At 46.8% G+C, this 22435-nt stretch overlaps 1 protein-coding gene across 1 annotated transcript; it reads left to right on the top strand.

Annotated features, from left to right (window-relative positions):
* Positions 1–1251: 1251 nt before the first annotated feature.
* Positions 1252–19719, top strand: C15H16orf78 (chromosome 15 C16orf78 homolog). The gene is made up of 5 exons (XM_078063542.1): positions 1252–1392; positions 6206–6313; positions 6848–6941; positions 15390–15648; positions 19572–19719. The coding sequence occupies exons 1-5, from the start codon at positions 1252–1254 to the stop codon at positions 19717–19719; spliced, it is 750 nt and encodes a 249-aa protein (XP_077919668.1).
* Positions 19720–22435: the final 2716 nt, after the last annotated feature.

Genomic DNA, 22435 nt, shown 5'->3' with positions numbered 1-22435 from the left:
TGAAGCCAGATACAAAAGACTACATGTATATAATTCCATTTATTTAAAACTCTAACAGACAAAACAAACCTATGACATTAGAAGTTAAGATAGTGTTTACTCTTGGAGGGTGACCGTGACCAGCAGGAGCCATAAGGAGGAGTTCTGGGGACACTGGTTACACAGGTGTCTTCGTTGGTGATTCTGGCACATTTCTGTATAGATAGTTTCCTTCAATAAAAGTTTACTGAAACAAAAAGGAAGCTTGATCATACCACTCCTTCCCCTCTTTTTAAATCCCTTTATTGTTTTCCCCTTCCCAATTTGAGCAAACCTGTGACTTCTAAGGTCCTGTCTTGTCTGGTCTTTGCCCACCTCACCAGCATCATTTCTCACTACGGTACTCTAGACTTTGCCCTTCTGTTGGTCCTCAAGTCTGCTGTGCTTTCATCCTGCCACAGGGCCTTTGCACATGCTCATCCCTCTGTTCCAGTGCCCCACTGAGACCTACTTACCCTTTAGCTCCTAGCTTGAGTGGTGACCCACCCACCCCCATCCAAATCTAGTTCTTTCGCTTCATCTACTTTACAAAATTACATTTCTTTCCTTCAGAGCCCTCATTTTCACTTGCCGTTATGGATTCATAGAGTAATTTGACTGCTGCTTTGTCTTTCCCACTAGCCCATCTGTTTTAGGAGGTCCGGCTATGTTATTTTGCATTGTGTCCCCAGGACCGTGCCTGGTACATAGTAGGTATCTGATAACTATCTGTTCAGTGAACATAAAAGTTATTGAGGCTATAAAAACTTCATTCTAATTAGAGTACACTGTAGAAGGCCTGGATACCAAACTAAGGAATTTATATTTTTTATCAGCTGCAGGGAGCCACTGCAGTTTTTTGAGAAAGGGAGCTATGTGACCTTTGTTTAAGAGCTCTATGGAAGTGGAGATGGAGAGCCCATAAGGGAGGCCGTTGGGGGGTCCAGATAAGGGACTGTGCCTACAGAGGGGCTGTGGCCGTTTGGAGAAGCTGATGTTGCGCCCCACTCTGCCCCCACAGGCCAGCCTGACAGTGACCTCACAATCACCCTGCAGACCTCCCACCCTTGGAGGCCAACATCCCAGCTGCTGGCCTACCTCTGCCTTTTATATCCACCTCCTAAAGGCCACACCCTGCCAACCGAAGTCCTCCAGGCCACCTACTAGAGACAGAGGGATCGACAAAGCCACAGTGCACGACCTTCCCACCCAGCGCACAACCAGGACTCCAAAATGACAGAGAAATCAGAGTCCCTAAAGGATGCAATGCCCACAGAGAGGAAGTCCACGTGGAGGACGGCCGAGGAGAGGCGGATGTCCGACCTCACTCGCGTGCTGGAGTGGCTGGAGCGGAGGCAGGGGAAGAAAAAGCAAGTACGTGCTCTCCAAGTATGGGCTGTCCCAGCAAAACCGCAAGGCAGCTGAACTCAAGACTATTCCAGTAGGGGAGAGACTGAACTTGACTCCCAGAAAACAGAAGGTGGGAGGAGCTTTAAGCAAGGGAGTGAACTAGTAGAAAAATCCTCAGGGAGAGAGGGGAAGTTGCCCATGTGGTTAGGCCGGCTGTGCCTGCCAATTTTCACTCAAGTAGCTAGGTTCCTACCTTCCCACAGAGACTGGGAGGACGGGCTGCTATCTTTCCAGATGATTACATTTCTAAAAAAGATTTTATTTATTTATTTATTTATTTATTTATTTATTTATTTGAGAGAGAAAGAGCACGAGCAGGGGGAGGGTCAGAGGGAGAGGGAGAAGCAGACTCCCCCATTAGTTGAGGGCTTGATCCCAGGACCTCCAAGATCATGACCTGAGTAGAAGGCAGATGCTTAACCCTTAACTGACTGAGCCACACAGGCGCCCCCTGATGATTACATTTCAAAGGGATGGCTTCCTGGTCCTTGAGAAAAACGTTCCTGGATTATAAAACTAGCAAGAGGCTAGGAGAAGATTTACATATCAAAGGGGCAGGAAAAGAATTTACAAGTGCCAGTTTTTTTTTAAAAGAAAAGAAAAGAGAGGTCATGGGCCTAGAGCCAGGAAGGAACCTATCAGGAGTTTAATCAAGATGAGGGGAGCATTAAGGCTGTCTTGATCAGGTTCCAGAAGAACTTAGGGGCAATAACTTCTAAGATCTCAGAGGTGGCAGAATGGGTCCTCCCCACTGTCCCTAGACACTTCCTTCCTGACCATGGCTCCAGGGTCAAAGGGCATTCAGTCTCCAATGCCACTACCCCACTGGGATCCCTACTAACATACCTCCTCCTTTCTACCCTGTATCACAACTAGTTCCCATCCACAGGTCTTAGTCCTTTGGGGCTTCTGTAACAGAATACCATAGATTGGGTGGCTTATAAACAGCAGAAATGAATTTCTGCCAGTTTAGAGGCTAGGAAGCCCAAGATCAAGGTGCTGGCAGATTTGGCGTCTGATGAGGGCCCACCTCCTTCTTCATAGACGGCCACCTTCTTGCTGTGTCCTCACAGGAAGGAAGAGACTGGAGACCTCTCTTTGGTCTCTTTCATAAGGTCACTAATCCCATTCGCGAAGACTCTACCCTCATGATCTAATCACTTCCCAAAAGCTCCCCTCCTAATACCATCACACTGAAAGTTAGAATTTCAACATAGGAATTGGGGTGGGGGGGGACACAAACATTCAGTTTATAGCACCGCCCTTCACTCTTTCTCCAGGAACTATGGCAGCCAATTTTGCCTCAGTTTCCCCCAGAAATCCCTCAGGCCCATCATCTATGGGAAAATCAAGCCATGTCCTTAGAAAGTGGTCTCTGTAGAGGATGCCACCTGATCTTGAATTCCCCAACCCCCAGAGAAAAATGAGTGAAAAACGGCATCACTAATGACAATGCTAATGTTTATTAAGCATTTACCATGTGCCAGGCCCTGTGCTCAGCATCATACATGAATTTTCTTATCAACAGCTCTCAGCAGGGCCTACAGGGGAGGTACCATTCTTTTTTTTTTTAATTTTTTATTGTTATGTTAATCACCATACATTACATCATTAGTTTTTGATGTAGTGTTCCATGATTCATCGTTTGTGCATAACACCCAGTGCTCCATGCAGGATGTGCCCTCTTTAATGCCCATCACCAGGCTAACCCATCCTCCCACCCCCCCTCCCCTCTAGAACCCTCAGTTTGTTTTTCAGAGTCCATCGTCTCTCATGGTTCGTCTCCCCCTCCGATTTCCCCCCTTCATTCTTCCCCCCTGCTATCTTCTTCTTCTTTTTTTTTTCTTAACATATATTGCATTATTTGTTTCAGAGGTACAGATCTGTGATTCAACAGTCTTGCACAATTCACAGCGCTCACCATAGCACATACCCTCCCCAATGTCTATCACCCAGCCGCCCCATCCCTCCCACCCCACCCCCCACTCCAGCAACCCTCAGTTTGTTTCCTGAGATTAAGAATTCCTCATATCAGTGAGGTCATATGATACATGTCTTTCTCTGTTTGACTTATTTCGCTCAGCATAACACCCTCCAGTTCCATCCATGTCATTGCAAATGGCAAGCTCTCGTTCCTTTTGATGGCTGCATAATATTCCATTGTATATACATACCCCCTCTTCTTTATCCATTCATCTCTCGATGGACATCTTGGCTCTTTCCATAGTTTGGCTACTGTGGACATTGCTGCTATAAACATCAGGGTGCACGTACCCCTTCGGATGCCTACATTTGTATCTTTGGGGTAAATACCCAGTAGTGCAATTGCTGGATCATAGGGTAGCTCTATTTTCAACTTTTTGAGGAACCTCCATACTGTTTTCCAGAGTGGTTGCACCAGCTTGAATTCCCACCAAAAGTGTAGGAGGGTTCCCCTTTCTCCGCATCCCCGCCAACATCTGTCATTTCCTGACTTGTTAAGTTTAGCCATTCTGACTGGTGTGAGGTGGTATCTCATTGAGGTTTTGATTTGGATTTCCCTGATGCCAAGCGATATTGAACACTTTTTCATGTGTCTGTTGGCCATTTAGATGTCTTCTTTGGAAAAATGTCTATTCATGTCTTCTGCCCATTTCTTGATTGGATTCTTTGTTCTTTGGGTGTTGAGTTTCATAAGTTCTTTATAGATTTTGGATACTAGCCCTTTATCTGATATGTCATTTGCAAATATCTTCTCCCATTCTGTCGGTTGTCTTTTGGTTTTGTTGACTGTTTCTTTTGCTGTGCAAAAGCTTTTTATCTTGATGAAGTCCCAATAGTTCATTTTTGCCCTTGCTTCCCTTGCCTTTGGCAATGTTTCTAGGAAGAAGTTGCTGTGGCTGAGGTCGAAGAGGTTGTTGCCTGTGTTCTCCTTTAGGATTTTGATGGACTCCTGTCTCACATTTAGGTCTTTCAACCATTTGGAGTCTATTGGGGAGGCACCATTCTTACCCCCCAGCTCACGGGAGGTAATAAGGAAGCTGAGTGAGGGGCAGAGAAGTCATGTCCTTGAGCGCACAGAATTAATGAAGGGCCAAGCTAGGGCTCCAAGTCAGATTCATCCTGTTCTTCAAACTCAGGGGCTTTGTCAGGTCAAGTCCCATAGTCACCTCCACTTTCTCTGCTCTGACCACTGAGGTGCCCCCTGCCTTTCCAAAAAGCTCCCATCTGGGTATATGCTTACTTATCATTTATATTCAGAAAGATCTGGAGTGCCAGTCCCAACAAACATACTAAAACACATCTGATAAACATATTTTACATCCAGGTGCTAATGATTTATGGAAAGGCTACTGCCTGCCCCCCATTTCAACTGCTGGGTCGCTCAGAACTTAATATCAATCACAGAAATCTAGATTCACTTCTATGATAGCATGCACCTCTTCTCATGAAGATCATATTCTAATAATGTTTTCACAGCTTTACCTTTAATGTGGCTTTTACTGGAAATAATTTTGGACTCAGGAAAGGAACAAATTTAAATTGAAAATACAATGAAGGGGCACCTGGGTGGCTCCGTCAGTTAAACTTCTGCCTTGGGCTCAGGTCATGATACCAGGGCCCTGGGATGGAGCCCTGCATTGGGTTTCCTGCTCAGCGGGGAGTCTGCTTCTCCCTGCCCCCTGCTCTTGTGGTCTTGCACTCTCTCTCTCTCAAATAAATAAAATTTAAAAATCTTTTAAAAAATGGAAAATACGATGAAATCTTCAAGCATCATTATCCTTCCCAGAGGCACCTGGATTTTGAAAGAAGCTCCTGTGATTCCATGGCAGGTCTCAGACAGCACAGGTGGGGGTGGGGGCGCCCTTTGGTGTAGACGGTTGGAGGGGGGCTGTCTGTGGCCTCCTCTCCCTTCTCCTGGCGTCTGCACAGGGGTTCATCAATTTCTCAAAATAACCCTAGGAGATAGATCCTACTCTTCCCTCTATCTTCAGAGGAGGAAACCAAGCCCCAGTTGCTCAGCCAGCAAGCAATCGAGCAGGATCCCCACCAGGCGTCTGACCTGGAGACCAGTCCCAGCCGCCATGTCCCCACAACCACAAGCAGCACACTGCAAGTGGAGACCCAGTTGATTCAGCTTTCTTCGGCCCCCCCACGCCTGGTCAAGTGGCCTAGGGGCCCCTCTGTGGGCCCCTCCTTGCTGGACCCTGGAGCTCCCTAATGAATGCATCCTCCCTGCCTGCCTGGAGGGCCAGGCAGGCGCACAAGAAAGTCCACATATGCCACAGGGAGCACCCAAGGAAAGAGAAAGGCAGGATGAACTGTGATGACAGACAGGATGGGGAGAGCTTGGGAGAGGAGAGAGCTCTGGGGACAGAGGGAGTGTCCTGTATGGACTCCGAGAAAGGGCAGCCTTCCTGTGGTTTCAGACTAGAGGCCCTGGCCGGGGAGTCACAGCTACCCAGGCCACTTGGGGGCCAGAAGGAATTCCTACCAGCTGGGGAGAAGGGCCCTTGTGTAGACGGTAATAGGGAGCTTGTGGTGGGTTCTGAAGTTGGGAGGGACGGTCAGACCTGACGTTTAGAAGGTTGTTCTGGGAGCAGTGTGACATTACACCTGGGTGTGTCTGGAGGCAGAAGGACAATTGTGGGGGGGACAGAAGTGCCAGAGTGGGGGCCAAATCTGGAGGTGGGGAGGGGGCAGCCCGCTTGCCAAGGCACCGCCCCTCTGTGGGGGCAGCGGGTGGCTTCTGCCCACCAGGCAGTCACAGGGCAATCCTCTCTGTCATTTCAAGCAGAAACCCAAGGGGATAATGACCCCTAAAACAAATGGGAAGGAAGGAAAGAAAGACCAAAACCTCCTGAAACAGCAGAGAGGGAACCGACAGGTGGCGTTTGCCAACCAGGTAAGGCAGGCTCCCCCCCTTGAGGAGGGGTACCCCCTCTACTCCTGCGCAGTGCCTGGCTACATTTTTTAAATTTAAGGCTCTAAAATCCACTCCTGCCCCACACTAACACCCAAAGGAATCACCAGCCCCCACCCCACACGCTGGCCGGCCCGGTGGAGCCTGGCACTCCTGCAGAGGGTCCTTCTTCCCGGGTGCCGGTCTTCCTCCTCTCCCCGCCCCCCACCGCCACCGTTCAGGAATGCGGGCTGAGAGATGAGAACCCCCGGGCCTCCCTGCCCCCTGAGGGCTGCGGCTTCCTTGACGCCTTGTGGCCTCGCTCTGAAATAGCTGGGACCAAAAGTGAGGAGCGGCTGAGCAGCCACCAGCCACCATCGTTGCTCCCCTCACCCGCCCCAGGGCCCAGAGCGGCCTCTCCTTTGGGCCCTTTGCCTGCCTTTCAGCAAACCCTTGAAATCAACTCATTTTGGGGGCGGAGGAGGCCGTGCCAAGACCAGTTCCTCGTGGTTTAACTTCTCTCCCCTGCCTCTCAAGCCCTCAGAGCAAAGCGCCAAGAACGCCGTGGACCCAAAGGGAAAACGCCTCAGCATCGTTCCCAGCAACTACAAGGATGGGCCCAGGAAATCCGGTAAGGGGAGCATCTTGGTCCTGGGGTGCCAGGCCGTCCTCCATAATCGCCGCCCCTCAGAGGGACGGGAAGCTGTCCTCAGCCCCAGCAGCTGTGCACGTCTGGCTGTGACCCGGATGGCCGGCAGGTGCATGTCTAGGCTCCGCCCACGCCTAGGGCTTCTCTTCTCAGGATGCAGCAGGGTGTGCACCCCGGTTCCTAAAGCCCCTAAAGTCGGTGACAGCAACCTCACCAGCTCCAAACTGTCTAATTAGGTACTGTGACTACGTCCGTGTAGCACACGAGGTACACCTGCTGGCCCGAAACCTGCCAGGTGTGGCTCGCACCCGAGAAGAGGTAGGCTTAAGTTATGCCTGATCTCCAGTTCCCAGCGCTGCGCCTGGGGTCCGAACCTTGGCTCCACCACTCTGTAGTGAACTCAGAGTTGTGTAATCCGGGGTGGGTCAGCCACTCCATCTCTCAGGTTCAGTTTTCACATCTATAAAATGGGACAATAGCATGACTTGCCTCCAGGTCGAGTTTCAGCGAGACAAGGCATATAAAGCATGTAGCCTGATACAGACTAGGTGCTCAATAAATGGTGGCAAATAGCTTTTTCTAGGGGAAAAAATTGCTAAAATGCTCAGGTGGGCTGTGCCATGGTGTTGGAAAAACAGTTACGTTTATTGTGCCTGGTTTCTTGGAAAGGAGGTGTGTGGTCAAAGAAAGGTGGAAGGGATTCCCATTAGTCCAAAGGAGGAGTGGGCAAAAGCTTTCGAGTAGGGGCTGCCAGTTCTCCTGCACAAAACTGCTCCCATTGTGCCCAGCAAAACGTCCTTTTTCCCCTTCTCATTTAATACACCAAAGCCGTTGAAACCAAATTGTGCTCACTTGCCTGTCAGATTTAAATATGATTGGCTCTAAATGCCATGCAGGATCCTGGACTGGATCCTAGAACACTTCAGTGGGAAAACTGGCAAAATCAAAGAAAAACTGTTATGTGCCAATGTTAATTTCTGAGTTTTGACAAATGTGCCCTGCTTGTGTAAGATGCTAACACTCGGGGAAACTGAGTGAGCAGTGCCCGGGAGCTCTCGATACCATCTTGGCAACCCTTCTGCAAATCTAAACTTACTCCAAAATAAAAAGTTTATAGATATAGATATGGATGTGGATATGGATACAGATACGGATATATAGATAGATTGACATATGCCCCATGGGAGGCCCTACACCTTTCCCAAATCTTTCCCAAGTGACTCCTGATGCAATTCTGGCTCTGAAGTCCAAGTTCCGCTGAGCCCCTGAGCATCTGCAGATCTCGATTCCAGTGGTTGCTTCCTTCTCCCTTTTCCTTGCCACTGCACACAGACACAGAGCACAGCTCTGTTTCCTTCATTTTCCCCCAAACCTCTCACATGAAGCCTTTGTGTGTAAACAGACTTTACTGAAGGTTTGGGGAAACGGAGGGAAAGAATTTCATGGCAGAATTATACAGAAAACAAAACAGAAGTTGATTACAAAACCCCCTTAAGGGTTCTTCCAAATCCTTGGTCCCCTGCCACCAGGAGATGGTCCTTGAATGTATTTGCCTGCAGGGAGTCCCCTCCAGCTGTCTTGCTCACCCCTGCACTGGATAGAATGAGCCCAGCCAGGCACCCAGAACATGAGATTCAAGGAGGCACTCACTCTCTAGTACTGACTCTTCACTTGCATGAGCCTGAGAGTGAGCACCTCCTTAAATTTTGCCCCCCTGGGCATTTGGCTGGTCTCATTCTAGTCCTGGGCCTGCCTAGCTCCCACCTCTTCCCCTCTCTTTCCTCTCCCCTCTCCTCCATCCTCTGCTGTCCTCACCCCACAATTCCTATTGGCTTGTTACCTGGAAGGATCACTTACTTTCCTTTGTTTCGCTGTCTTAGTCCACACTCAAAGAGTCTATCAAGATATTTTCTTAAACAAAGGCAGTTCCTTCCCTAAGAGAAACTCACATACCAGCGGATTAAATAACCCTTTTCATAAAACTGCACAAAAATGCCAGCAGGGCAGACTGACTTAGCAGTTCTTTGGTTCTCTGCAGACCCCCTGCCCCCCACCCCCAAGACAAAAATCCAGAGGGGACCTTTTTTCCTACCTTACGTAATACAACAAATGGCCACTGGGGGCAGCAGGTGCTCCGTTGCAGCAGGTGCTCAGAGGCACCCAGGAACCACCTGGACATCCAAGTGTGGCACCCAGGAACGGGTCAGGGCTGAGTCTGAGCACAGCAAGGGGAGCTTCCTGTGCAGGCCAGCCAGAGGCCCAACATGAGTGGGCAGGATCTGGTTTCGGAGTCAAGTTCAAGACAAAGCAGCCCCTAGGAAGGGCATGGGGCCAGTTGAGGGCTGGGCAGGAGTCCATGTAGAGATACACATGGATCAAGGAAGGGTATTCTAGACCAGGACTTCTGGTTCTGGCCTCCCCGGCCCCGCTCAGTACCTGAATCATCGGTGTCCTGGTTTTCCTAGAAGCAGAGTGAGCTCTTTGCACTCTTGACGCTATGTTTCTGTGTGATCCGGTGAGCAAGAGTCTGTGAGGAATGACCATCGGACACACCACTGATGTGACCACTTGGTCAGTACAGACACCACAAATCCCACTGGTCCACATCTGTAGTGTTGTGACGGTCACAGGATCTAAACCTGTGAAACACGGTATGTCCCCCATGAGGGACAGATAACTGTCTCCAGCTCCAGAACCCCAAAGCTAATAGAAAACAGCAATGACATCCCCCATGTGGAGCACGGTGCTTTTCAAAGCTGAACGTTTCATCTTCGTCCCCTCTCCCCATGTTCACAAAAGCTCCCATTCACTCCTCTTACCAGCTGAAATGCCACGTCCATCCGCCACTGACCACCACCCTGACATCAGCCTGCTGCACAGAGATGCTGTGTACCATGGGCCACTTCCCTCTCCCCACGGCCTCTCCTCCCTTGAATTCCCTGAGAACAGCCTTTTCTGTTTCCCCCTCCTCTTTCATCACTCCCCTGGCCCCCCTCCAAGGGCCACCAAGTTGGTTTTGAATTTGTAAAAGGTCACTCCAGCGTTGGGCCAGCAAAAGACCCTAGGAAAGCAATTGGAACACGTTTCCAAAGTAAATCTTGGCAAAGTCTGAGCAGCTAGACTAGAAAAGGGGCATTCACTTGGCTTTCTCTCCCTGGGCACCTATGCCCAGGGCATTCTGTAGATGCCAGCGCAGGAGTGCATCCCTAATGCAGAGGTCTGGAGGGCAATGATTACCCTCTGTTTCCATGAGCACAGAGTAAGCCCCAGGAGTCCCAAACACAGCCCTCTAGAAATCGAACTTACCTCTTCAGTCACAGACTCAGGAATAGGTGTCATTTTTACCCAGATGGTAGCCAGGATGGGTGCCCAGAAAAAGGGACCAGCAACCTAGGCTCACATTTTCCTGGATCCACCACCAGTTAGCCCTGGCATGTTTGGCACATGACTTAATCTCTCTGATCCTCAACTTTCTCATTTGTTAAATGGGCATGATATGGTTGTGAGACTCTAGCGCTTCTCTCCCTGGAAAGCTCCTTGAACACTGCCTGGCACATAAGTCACTCATTAAATATTAGTTCATATGTTTAATTATCATTGCCATTTATATGACTACTATTCTTTCCTACATGAGACCTACCTTGACCCAGAGGGTGCTCGGATATCTCAGAAGGCTATGGTTCTTTCTACAAGGGATTTCCCATTTGTGCTGATGAGGATATGCAGCTCATGTTTCTTCTGGAACACAGCACCAATTCCCACTACACATAAACAGGAGCGGCTAAGGTCCCCTGGCCAAGGACCTGCTATCAGTCCAGAGCACCAAACTGGGCATACAGAGTCCTAGTTTAGCCCCTAATTCATATGAGACCTTGGGCAAATCACAGCCTCTTTCCAGGAAGCTGTTCCTCCATTTATATAACTGTGGGGGATCTAGACTCATTCCCCCCAGACATATCCCAGTAAAATTCCTGAACTTTACTGGTGAAATCCTTCAGGCTTACAGGAAGAACAATTTACTTACAAAGGGAAAAAATGCTCTGGGTGAGAACAGAGGCACAAACTAGGAAATAATTGGTTTAAAAGTCAGAATCTAGATACACTTAAAATCAGGTTTAATATAAAGATTGAAAACAAAAGGATAGGCCAAGAGATGAAATGCAAACAGATGAGGTGTAATTAAGGCTAAAAGAAACACGTAGGGTAAAAGAGGGATATTTTTAAATGTTAAAGAGAATAAATAAAAATCATAAGCTTACACATACCAAAAAATACATTAGCTAAAGAGATAATTATGAGGAGCTGCAAAAAGAACCTAATAAAATACAGTTAAAGTGGGAGATTTTAATATACCTCTTTTAGAGTCAAATAGACATAACTTCATATTTGAATAGAGAATGCATTTTTCTGTGGCCAAAGAATATCTACAAAACTCATCTGCCTATTCACCATAAAGAAAACATTAACTTTCAAAAAGTAAAAATTTTAGGGCAACCTACATTATCCTAAAGCAATAATTGGAAATAAAATTTAAATTAAAAGATATTCCCAACTTAACAGTCAGAAATTAAGAAATATACTCCTAAAATAACCCATATCAGAGAAAAAAAACTCATGAAAATAAGCCTGGTTTCTTACTTATGGGAACAAAGGCAAAATCTATCCTGAGAAGAAAATTTATAGTAACTAAAATTAATAATTCTTGTCTTTATAACACACACACAAAAAAAGAAAAAATGAATACATTTAGCAGTTTACTATTTATAATAAGATAGGAGAAATAATTAATATGAAAGAGAGAGCTTTCATACATTAAATACCAGCTGAGATTAATGAAACCCAAGATAAAAACTAGTTAAAAGGGTAAGTCCTAACTCCAAAGCTAGCTTTTTGAAAATGCAAGTGATGAATAGTATGAACTCCTCATGACCATTGTTAAGAAGAAGAATAAAGAGGTGCCTGGGTGGCTCAGTTGGTTGAGCATTTGACTCTTGACTTCGGCTCAGGTCATGATCTCAGGATCGTGAGATCAAGCCCCATATCAGGCTCTGTGCTCAGCAGAGTCTGCCTAAGATTCTCTCCCTCTCCCTCCCTCTCTGCCCCTCCCCCTGCTCATGCTCTAAATAAATAAATAAATAAATAAATAAATAAATAAATAAATAAAATGTTAAACAAAAAAAGAAGAGTAAAAGTGTACAAGATTTGGTAGGAGAAAGAATACATGAGCAAAGATGAGAAATACGTTAACTGACCTATAATAGAATACTAGATGCACCTCTTTCTGATATATTTGAAAACCTAGAAGAAATATATCATTTCCTCTCATACAATAAATTATTAAAATTGACATAATAAAGTTGAAGAGAGCAATTTCTAAAGTAAAAGTTGAAAGCTGGTTGACACTTTCCCACTGAACAGGTCACCAGGACAAAAGACTTCACACCAGATTCTTTTTTTTTTTTTTTAATTTTTTTATTGTTATGTTCATCCCCATACATTACATCATTAGTTTTAGATATAGTGTTCCATGATTCATTGTTTGTGCATAACACCCAGTGCTCCATGCAGAACGTGCCCTGCTCAATACCCATCACCAGGCTAACCCATCCTCCCACCCCCCTCCCCTCTAGAACCCTCAGTTTGTTTTTCAGAGTCCATCGTCTCTCATGGTTCTTCTCCCCCTCCGACTTCCCCCCCTTCATTCTTCCCCTCCTGCTACATTCTTCTTCTTCTTTTTTTCTTTCTTAACATATATTGCATTATTTGTTTCAGAGGTACAGATCTGAGATTCAACAGTCTTGCACAATTCACAGCGCTTACCAGAGCACATACCCTCCCCAGTGTCCATCACCCAGTCACCCCATCCCTCCCATCCCACCCCCCACTCCAGCAACCCTCAGTTTGTTTCCTGAGATTAAGAATTCCTCATATCAGTGAGGTCATATGATACATTCCACACCAGATTCTATCTACCTTTTCAAGAATGAATAATCTCAATATCACCTCAACTATTCCAGACCATATAAAATACAGACACTTCTGCATTAATCCAACAAGGCACCAGAACCACAATATTAAAATATTTGCAAAGAAGTAATACAGATGTAAAAAATATATTAAAAATTTTAGCAAATATACCAAATGTATGAAAATTTATCAATGTATGAAATTAGTAACATGCCATGACCAAATGGGGATTTCTTTTTTTTCCTTCTTTTGAGAGAATGAAGTTTATTTATTTAAAAAAAATTTTTTTCTTTCAAAATTTTATTTAAGGGGCGCCTGTGTGGCTCAGTCATTAAGTGTCTGCCTTCAGCTCAGGTCATGATCCCAGGGTCCTGGGATTGAGCCCCGCATCAGGCTCCCTGCTCAGCAGGAAGCCTGCTTCTCCCTCTCCCACTCCCTGTGCTTGCGTTCCCTCTCTCGCTGTGTCTCTCTCTGTCAAATAAATAAATAAATAATCTTTTTAAAAAAGATTTTATTTAAATTCAAGTTAGTTCACATATAGTGTAGTATTACTTTCAGGGGTAGGATTTAGTGACAAATAGGATTTCTTATAGCAGGTTAGGAATGGTTAGGTTATCACTATCAGAATATCTAAGACCATAATTTATTCCATCAATAAAGTGGAAAAACCATACGAGCATGTCAGTAAATGACAGAAAATCAAAAAGTAGAATCAAGCAATTATTACTAATAAAAACTTGATGTAAACTAAGAATTAAGCTCCTAATATTATAAACATACCAAAAATAGTGGCAAGTATCATTCTAAATGATGAAATGCTAATTATTTTAATTAAAATCAGGAACAAAATGAGGCATCTGCTATCATCATTATTGACATTGTGTTAGAAAGTCTGTCAAATGCAATATGTCAAGAAGAGTATATAATTTTTCTAAATGTTAGAAGGAAGTTATTTTCGTTTTTCCCCTGATATGATTACATATCTGTAAAGCTCAAGAAATTCTAAAAGGAAAAAAATACATTGTAACACAATAGCCTTTTCTCTATACTAGTCCCATTTCCAGAAATGGAAATGGAAAGAAAACATCCCATTCTCATCGGTAAAAATCTATAAAATACTTAGTGGTAAATTTGGCAAGAAGAAAAAAATTAAAGTCTCCAAGCACTAGCCCCCACAGTATTTAATTCAGTACAAACTCCGTATTTGGGTAACATCAGACACTCACCATTTCATTTCATATATTTGCGTCTTTGTGCATGCTGTTCCTCCTGCCTGCACATGCTGTTCCTCCTGCCTGCACATGCTGTTCCTCCTGCCTTCACATGCTGTTCCTCTTGCCTGTACATGCTGTTCCTCTTGCCTGTACATGCTACTCCTCCTGCCTACACATGCTGTTCCTCTTGCCTGCATATGATGTTCCTCACATCCACACATGCTGTTCCTCCTGCCTGCACATGCTGTTCCTCCTGCCTGAGCATGCTGTTCCTCTTGCCTGTACATGCTGTTCCTCTTGCCTGCACATGCTGTTCTTCCTGCCTGCACATGCTGTTCCTCCTGTCTGCACATGCTGTTCCTCACACCCAAACATGCTGCTCCTCCTGCTGCGCATGTTATTCCCCCTGTCTGTACATGCTATTCCTCCTGTCTGTACATGCTGTTCTTCACACCCACACATGCCGTTCCTCCTGCCTGCACATGCTGTTCCTCCTGCCTGAGCATGCTGTTCTTCTTGCCTGAGCATGCTGTTCCTCTTGCCTGTACATGCTGTTCCTCTTGCCTACACATGCTGTTCCTCCTGCCTGCACATGCTGTTCCTCACACCCACACATGCTGCTGCTCCTGCTGCACATGCTGTTCCTCCTGTCTGTACATGCTGTTCCTCACACCCACACATGCTGTTCCTCCTGCTGCACATGCTGTTCCTCATGTCTGTACATGCTGTTCCTCCTGCCTGCACATGCTGTTCCTCACACCTGTACAAGCTATTCCTATGCCTGTATATGCTGTTCCTCGCACCTGCACATGCTGTTCCTCCTGCCTGCAATACTTTTCTCCCCTTTCATCCAAGAAATTGTTTTTCCTTTAAAAACCCCATCTGAACCAACCAAAGGAAAAAAAAAAAAAAGAACATCTCAGAGTTGATCTTTGATAGCTTCCCCTAGCTTCCCCTACCTCCTCCAGGCAGAGGTTCCCTTTAGGTGAGGAGGGACTGAAGAGAAAATGGTGAGAAGGGGACAAAGACAGGAGGGAGGGAGCCGAGGAGGCAGCGAGAAAGGAGGGAGGTAAAGACGAGCGAGAATTAAACCGATGCGGAGAAGAGCCCGAAGAGCGTGGAAGAGAGCTCGTCAGAACAGGTATTTGTTTGAAGCCCAGGCTGTCTTGCAGGCCTCCCCCGCTTCCTGCCCGTCCTGTCTCTCCCCTCCACCAGCTCGAACTCCCTGGTGACGATTGTCCAATTTCAGACCTCGACATCAAGGACGCAATCGCGCTGGAGTCCGCTCAGCGGCCCCTGCCCTACCGCCGCCAGAGCGTCCTGGACCCCGCGTTGCAGGAATCGCCTGTCTTCGGCGGTCGGAAGTCCACCCTCCTGAGAGACTGGGTAATAAGCAGGACGGCCGAGATCTCCTATGAGCGCAAGCTGAAGAGTCTCATGGAGAAGGGCACCGAGCCCAAGGTGGAGCTGGTGAGGATGCTGAAGCCGGAGGAGGTGCTGAGCTGCCGGTGAGCTGCCCTGGCGGGCGGGGCGGGGTGCCCGGGGTGGGGGGACAGGCTTTGGTCACCACCCTGGGCTGCAGACACCTGGGCTGAGCGTGGGCAAGGGGAGGGCGGGCGGCGGTGGCAGGACTGGGCTCTGTCTTTGTGTCCTGAAGGGCCGTTCCAGGGCAGAAGCCACTGGGTTCCCCGGCAACCTCACTAGTGGAGGAGCTCTGGGATGGGCACGACATTTGGGTGCTTTGATGCCACGCCTTTGGACATTGGCACCACCCTTCCAATATTTCCATATGTTTCACAATAGAAACCATGAATATTATCCAAAAAGAAAGAATGCGTTGTCTGTGGCCTATTTTTAACAGGAAATCCCCCTAAGAGCCTTCACTCCGCGTGTGGAGTTGCTGGTGGTCCTCCCCACCATCCCCGGTGGCCATCTGCTCAACGTGTGGGGGTTTAAACTCCCAGAGGCACTAGGAACAGAGTGTGAAGCCGTTTGGTATTTACTGCTCTTACCAGAGGTCTTCCTTCTCCCCTGTTCTTTGTCTTATTCATCGGGACCTGCTGGTTTCCATCCCCAAATTCAAGTATCCCTCCCAAGCCCGGTGCTAGCCTTTCTGTAAAGACGTGGCTGACAAGGCTCAGAAACTTCAGTAGAGGAGGAAACAGACAACAGAATAATGTGGATGTCCTTCTAGACGGAACAGCAGGGAGCTCCTCTGTAGGTTTCAGATGGCCTCAGATGCCTGGCATCCAGTGACCCCATTACAAAGTCCTGCTCTGCTCACTGAGAGATGGATGGGTGGAATGGCAGCCTCCCCAGCCAAAGGGGGCTTCTTGCTCGACCTTTCCATGGATGGATGACTTTGGCGATGGCTTTCACTTTGACAGGGTGATGCTCGTTGACTCTGGCCAACAGACAGCCTACCTGGGCTTCATGGTGGGCAGAAAAGAGATTTGGACAGGGCCCCCACCCTCCAAGGAGGGAGAGCGAATATTTGGAAAGATGGCATCCAACGAGGATTAGAAAAACATCCAAGGAAAAGATGAAATTGTCCAGAATGGGATCTTCGTGAGTGCTGACATGTACAAGTGTGTGAGACCCTCCAGGGCTGGGTTGGGCAGAAGCGGAAGGAGCAGACCCTGCCTGGCACTGTCAGAGAAAGGTAGTCCAGACACGGGGCTGGGGAGTGGGGTGTCAGATGGCTGTAAAAACAGGTAAGCGCCGGGCAGATCTTGAAGGACAAGGAGACCATTCCCAATGGGTGGAAAACCCAGGTTATTTCAATATGCAGCTCCTCCCCCATCATCTGTAGCAAAGTAACCAACCAGCAGGTGGCCTGAGTAGGGGACCAACCTCCTTACACTAAAGCTGGGAACAAGGTCAAAGCCGCTGGTAGAATAAGGAGCTCAGAGGATATGCCGGCAGAGATACGCTCTAGACCACACAGTGTCGACGGGATCAGTTCCTCTCCAGTGTAAGTCAGAATTGTGGGGCTTTAGCTGAGATTTTAAATCACTGGCCTAATTTTTTAATTGTTTGAATATTATTAAAAGAAAATACTCCCACCCCGAATAGCCAGAGGAATGTTGAAAAAGAAAAGCAAAGCTGGCGGCATCACAATTCCGGACTTCCAGCTCTACCAGAAAGCTGTCATCATCAAGACAGTATGGTACTGGCACAAAAACAGACACATAGATCGATGGCACAGAATAGAAAATCCAGAAATGGACCCACAACTCTATGATCAACTAATCTTCGACAAAGCAGGAAAGAATGTCCAGTGGAAAAAAGACAATCTCTTCAACAAATGGTGTTGGGAAAATTGGACAGCCACATACAGAAGAATGAAACTGGACCATTTCCTTACACCACACACAAAAATAGACTCCAAATGGTTGAAAGACCTCAATGTGAGACAGGAGTCCATCAAAATCCTAAAGGAGAACACAGGCAGCAACCTCTTCGACCTCAGCCGCAGCAACTTCTTCCTAGAAACATCACCAAAGGCAAGCGAAGCAAGGGCAAAAATGAACTATTGGGACTTCATCAAGATAAAAAGCTTTTGCACAGCAAAAGAAACAGTCAACAAAACCAAAAGACAACCGACAGAATGGGAGAAGATATTTGCAAATGACGTATCAGATAAAGGGCTAGTATCCAAAATCTATAAAGAACCTATGAAACTCAACACCCAAAGAACAAATGATTCAATCAAGAAATGGACAGAAGACATGAATAGACATTTTTCCAAAGAAGACATCCAAATGGCCAACAGACACATGAAAAAGTGTTCAACATCACTCAGCATCAGGGAAATCCAAATCAAACCTCAATGAGATACCACCTCACACCAGTCAGAATGGCTCAAATTAACAAGTCAGGAAAAAACAGATGTTGGCGGGGATGCGGAGAAAGGGGAACCCTCCTACACTGTTGGTGGGAATGCAGGCTGGTGCAGCCATTCTGGAAGACAGTATGGAGGTTCCTCAAAAAGTTGAAAATAGAGTTACCATACGACCCAGCAATTGCACTACTGGGTATTTGCCCCAAAGATACAAATATAGGGATCCGAAGGGGTATGTGCACCCCAATGTTTATAGCAGCAATGTCCACAATAGCCAAACTGTGGAAAGAGCCAAGATGTCCATCGACAGATGAATGGATAAAGAAGAGGTGGTATATATATACAATGGAATATTATGCAGCCATCAAAAGGAATGAGATCTTGCTGTTTGCAACGACGTGGATGGAACTGGAGTGTTATGCTGAGCGAAATAAGTCAAACAGAGAAAGACATGTATCATATGACCTCACTGATACGAGGAATTCTTAATCTCAGGAAACAAACTGAGGGTTGCTGGAGTGGGGGGTGGGGTGGGAGGGATGGGGTGACTGGGTGATGGACACTGGGGAGGGTATGTGCTATGGTGAACGCTGTGAATTGTGCAAACCTGTACCTCTGAAACAAATAACACATTATATGTTAAAAAAAAAAAGAAGAAGAAGAAGATAGCAGGAAGGGAAAAATGAAGGGGGGAAAATCGGAGGGGGAGAAGAACCATGAGAGATGATGGACTCTGAGAAACAAACTGAGGGTTCTAGAGGGGAGGGGGGTGGGGGGATGGGTTAGCCTGGTGATGGGCATTAAAGAGGGCCCGTTCTGCATGGAGCACTGGGTGTTATACGCAAACAATGAATCATGGAACACTACATCAAAAACTAATGATGTAATGTATGGTGATTAACATAACATAATTTTAAAAAAAGAAGAAAGAAAATATACTCCCTTTTCCTACAATTTTACTCAGCTTTTATTGCCATTGTTCTGTATTTCGCGCGGGCCTTGGCATCGCTGAGGTTACACACACCTGTTAGTGATGGAAGCCCTGACGATTGCCTCTCTCACGGGGCATCACGCATCACCATCACCTAGGGCACCTGCTTCTGCCCAAAGCCATGTCAAGGCTGGCGGGAGCATCCTTGAGATGGGTATTCCATTATTTGCTTAACCACTCCTCGGTTGATGGAATCTCCTCTTTTCCTGTTGTTGATAACCCCGAAGTGAACACTTTGATTTATATAGCTTTTCATTCCATTGACTTCTCTTCTTAGGTTCAGTTGAAGGCCTGAGTGGAGTTCCTGAGTCAAAGATAATGAAGGAACTTTTGGGGGGAGGGGACTTGTGGGGATAGGGCTGGTGCCTGGCACATATGTTGCCGAATTAATTTCCCAAAGAGTTATACCAATAAAACTCCCACCAACTCTGTGGGGTGTCCCACTCTTTTATAGGATCTCTGTCGGCTCCAGAGGTTTCTGCAGAGCCAGTTCTCGTGAGAGATCCCACAGTGCTTAAATCTAAGCTCTTTTCAATAAAGTTCGAAGCAATGGTGACTCCACACTCAACTGACCTCTCTGGCCTTGTCTCACGCAGATACCTGAGGTTGTCCAAGAACAACATTCGGACCTTGCTCAAGCTATGCAAGGACGCAGGCATGATCGTGGACATCCACCCCCACATGGTCGAAGGAGAGATAGATGCTAAAAAGGTGTTCGCCCAAAACCCCAGCGTGGCCCTCTAGGTCACCACAGGCTCTCTCTGCTATTGGGCCCTCGGCCCCCAGACAGCATCCTCTGGTACGCCCCGCCTAGGCCTTCAGACCTGGGGCGTCCCTTTTAGACAGCAGCCACCAGAAAACAAGGCTAAACTGCATAGATCATCGTGCGAATGTAGCGTTTGTCCTTGACCCGAGTCAGAACCAACGTAGGGAAAACTGTGGGTCTTCTCCCCACCAAAAGAAGACTCTGTAGAAAGGCCTTCTTGGAAAAGAAGCCTTAGAGGTGAGAAATGGAGACCCAGGGTCCCCAGAGGGACATCAGGAGGGGCAAAGGGCCGAGGGGCTGGTTAGCGATACACACACTGCAGGTCTTACACACCACACCACCCCTGCCCATGTGGGACTGGGGGGAGCTGAATGCCACACCTTCACGGGGCCGCTTGGTGCTTTCAGACCCTCAAGGGGGTGGGGGGCTGCCGCGGGAGTCTCAGCTCTCAGACCCGAGGTGCCCCTGCAGAGTCGAGTCGGGGTGCAGGCTTCCCCTGGGGTTTAGTAGAGACCGGAAGAGAGAGGGGAGAGGAATGCAGAGGAGAGACCTTGCCCCACCCCAGACCCTAGGGTCCCCTGGGTGCTCTCCTGGGGTCCAGAGGACTTTTCTGTGTGGACTCCACAGGCACAAGGAGCCTCCAACTCAGCTTCTTGACATTCTGACCAAATAAGCCTAGAGGGAGCCCCAAGATTCACAGCTAGCATTGAGAAAGGAACACTTATCATTAGTTATCAGGAATGCAAATGAAAAGGAACCCCAAGCCAGTGTCCCTTGGCAGACAGCGCCTCCTGCGGCACGCTAGTACTTTATAAACTCTGAAATAGCCTCGTGATTACATTTTCTAGTAGAAACAGACACATACACCGGGAACAGATTCACACAGGTACAGTCCCCTGGTTTATGGCAAAGGTGACACTGTGGTGCAGTGGGGGAAAAGACAATCTTTTCAATAAATCAGGCTGTCAATTAAATGTCCATATGGAAAAAAATATCGACCCTCCGCCTCTCGCTGTATGCAAAAATCAGTTCCAGATGGATGCAGATTGTGAAAGCTTCTAGAAGAAACATAGAAGACAGTCTCCATGACCTTGCGGTAGGCCAAAAAATTTTAAACAACACAAAAAGCCTCAGTAATAAAAGAAAATATTAATAAATTCTATTCATAATGCAAGTAGAACGTCTGTTCATCAAAACTCATCAGGAAGAGAGTAAGAATTCAAGTGACCCCAGTGGGAGAAGATAGATCAGACAAAGGGCTCATACGCAGATGACCTGTTTTCAACTCTTATAAATCAGTATGAAAAAGGCAGATAACTCAATCAAAAAATGGGCCAAAGTCTTGCATAGGCACTTTACACGTGTTTAGCTAAGTGACCAACAAAAATAAGAAATTTTGTTAGTTATCAGGAATGCAAATGAAAAAAAGAAGGCAGCAGCACCAACACCTACCAGAACAGCTAAAAAGAGTGACGAGGGGCGCCTGGGTGGCTCAGTCAGTTAAGCCTCTGCTTTCGGCTCAGATCGTGATCCCAGAGTCCTGGGACCAAGTCCCACATGGGGCTCCCTGCTCACTGGGGAGTCTGCTTCTCCCTCTCCTCCCTACTCATGTGCTCTCTCTCACTATCTCTGTCTCTTTCTCAAATAAATAAAATCTTTAAAAAATAAAAAGAGTGACGATATTAACTATAGATTGAAAATGTAGAGCAAGAACACTCAACCCATGATTGGGATAGGAGATTGGCATTACCACTTTGGAAAACTAGCAGTTATCTACAAAAGTTGCATATACACCTATGGTGTGGTCCAGTGTTTCCATTCTTAGATACATACTTCACAGGATCGTACAAGTAGGTGCACCAAAAGACTGTCCCAGAATGTTCATCATTCAATATAGCCAAATGCTGGAATCCACCCAAACAAGCATTGGCAGTAGACCGGATAGCTCGCGGTATATTCATACAATGGAATACTTTATCAAAACGAGAATGAACAAATATGGATGAACGAAGCACACAACATCATGCAGAAGTAGCACGATACAAAAGAGAACAACTGTATGGTTCGTGTATACAACAGTCCCCCAGGCGAGACGAATCCCCCGAGTTAGAAGCCAGGATAGTGGCAGCCCCCGGAGGATGGTGTGTCGTGGCTGGAGGGGCACCTGCACTGTTGCCTACAGAGGTGTTCACTTGTGAAGTTCATTCTCTGTACACTGGGGATTTATGCCTTTTAGGCAAGTACATACTTTAATTAAAAGTACGTTTTTAAAAGTATACTAACAGAGTTCTGGTTTTGTTTGCTAAAAACAGTAACAGCCTCAAAAGTGAAGCAGTTCAGGTTCCCTCCACCAGCAAGGTGAAGCTGACCAGGGGGGTATAAACTTCCAGTTATAAGAAAAATAAGTCCTGGGGATGTATACGTCATGAGGCCTTTGGTTAATAATGGGGTGCTGTATATTTGGGGATTGAGTATATTTGGATCTTGAAAATTTTCATCACAAAAAAATTTATCTTGCACACCAGAAACTAATACTTTATATGATAATTATATCTCGATAAAAAATTAAATTAGAAAAACTATTTTTTAAAAATAGGAGCCTCAAAAGTGAAGGTGGTTTGGGGGTTCCTCCCCTCCCCCCTTCCCCTCCACAACTGCAGTTCCCCCTCAGCGCCACCAGGTGGGGCTCGATCA

This window comes from Halichoerus grypus, chromosome 15, assembly GCF_964656455.1.
Source record: "Halichoerus grypus chromosome 15, mHalGry1.hap1.1, whole genome shotgun sequence".
In the NCBI taxonomy this organism is placed as follows: Eukaryota; Metazoa; Chordata; class Mammalia; order Carnivora; family Phocidae; genus Halichoerus; species Halichoerus grypus.
The sequence above is the reverse complement of the archived record's forward strand: the minus strand, read 5'-3'. Positions and strand labels throughout refer to the sequence as shown.

Coding starts and splice junctions, on each gene's coding strand:
- C15H16orf78 (XM_078063542.1), top strand. CDS start 1,252: ATGACAGAGAAATCAGAGTCCCTAAAGGATGCAATGCCCACAGAGAGG. Junction 1,393..6,205: donor GGCAGGGGAAGAAAAAGCAA/GTACGTGCTCTC, acceptor CATTTCAAGCAG/AAACCCAAGGGGATAATGAC. Junction 6,942..15,389: donor GGATGGGCCCAGGAAATCCG/GTAAGGGGAGCA, acceptor GTCCAATTTCAG/ACCTCGACATCAAGGACGCA.